This window comes from Cystoisospora suis (genome assembly GCF_002600585.1).
Source record: "Cystoisospora suis strain Wien I chromosome Unknown contig_1548, whole genome shotgun sequence".
Lineage (NCBI taxonomy): Eukaryota > Apicomplexa > Conoidasida > Eucoccidiorida > Sarcocystidae > Cystoisospora > Cystoisospora suis.
In genome coordinates this window covers 31,815-32,272 of record NW_027154348.1, presented here as the reverse complement: position 1 = coordinate 32,272, position 458 = coordinate 31,815, and the positions used below count along the sequence as shown (strand labels likewise).

The following is a 458-nucleotide window of genomic DNA, read 5'->3' as shown; positions in this document are numbered from 1 at the left end:
ATCTATAGTGATTTCCTTTCTTTCTTTTTTGATACCTGCTTTGTTTCTGCCGTCAGTGTAAGAAGACGAGAACAATCAATGGTAGTATATTCTTCGAATTGTTTTCTCCACTGATCTACGGCTACAGCACTCGTCGTTAGAATCATGACAGATTTACGAAGCGTGCATGCAGCCGTAATGCCTACACGCAAATGAAGAAAAGAAAGACGACAGAAAGAAAAGACAACCACTCTTTCTCCTTCTCTTCCAGTTCACGTGAAAACAAGGAGAAATTCATGAAAACTGTAGCAAAGCCTCGAAAGTAAGTCCAAGAGACTGGAGACTATTTCTCCTCTACGAATGCTCTGTAACCTCCTGAAAGAAGAAAATCTCTTATATCAACATAGACGACAGGTGTATGTACACTCGAATCACACATATATCAACAATGCAAGAACAAGACAAAAAAAATCACCTCT

The 458-nt window shown here is 39.1% G+C and overlaps 1 protein-coding gene across 1 annotated transcript in view; it reads right to left on the bottom strand.

Annotated features, from left to right (window-relative positions):
- CSUI_003461 (dna repair helicase) overlaps positions 1-458 on the bottom strand; it is a gene marked incomplete at its 3' end in the record, with an annotated part of 8,408 nt that overhangs the window by 1,390 nt on the left and 6,560 nt on the right. The window contains exon 7 of the mRNA XM_068063659.1: positions 36-181. Within this exon, the coding sequence (XP_067924367.1) occupies positions 36-181 (146 nt within the window). The remainder of the gene's footprint in view (positions 1-35; positions 182-458) is intronic.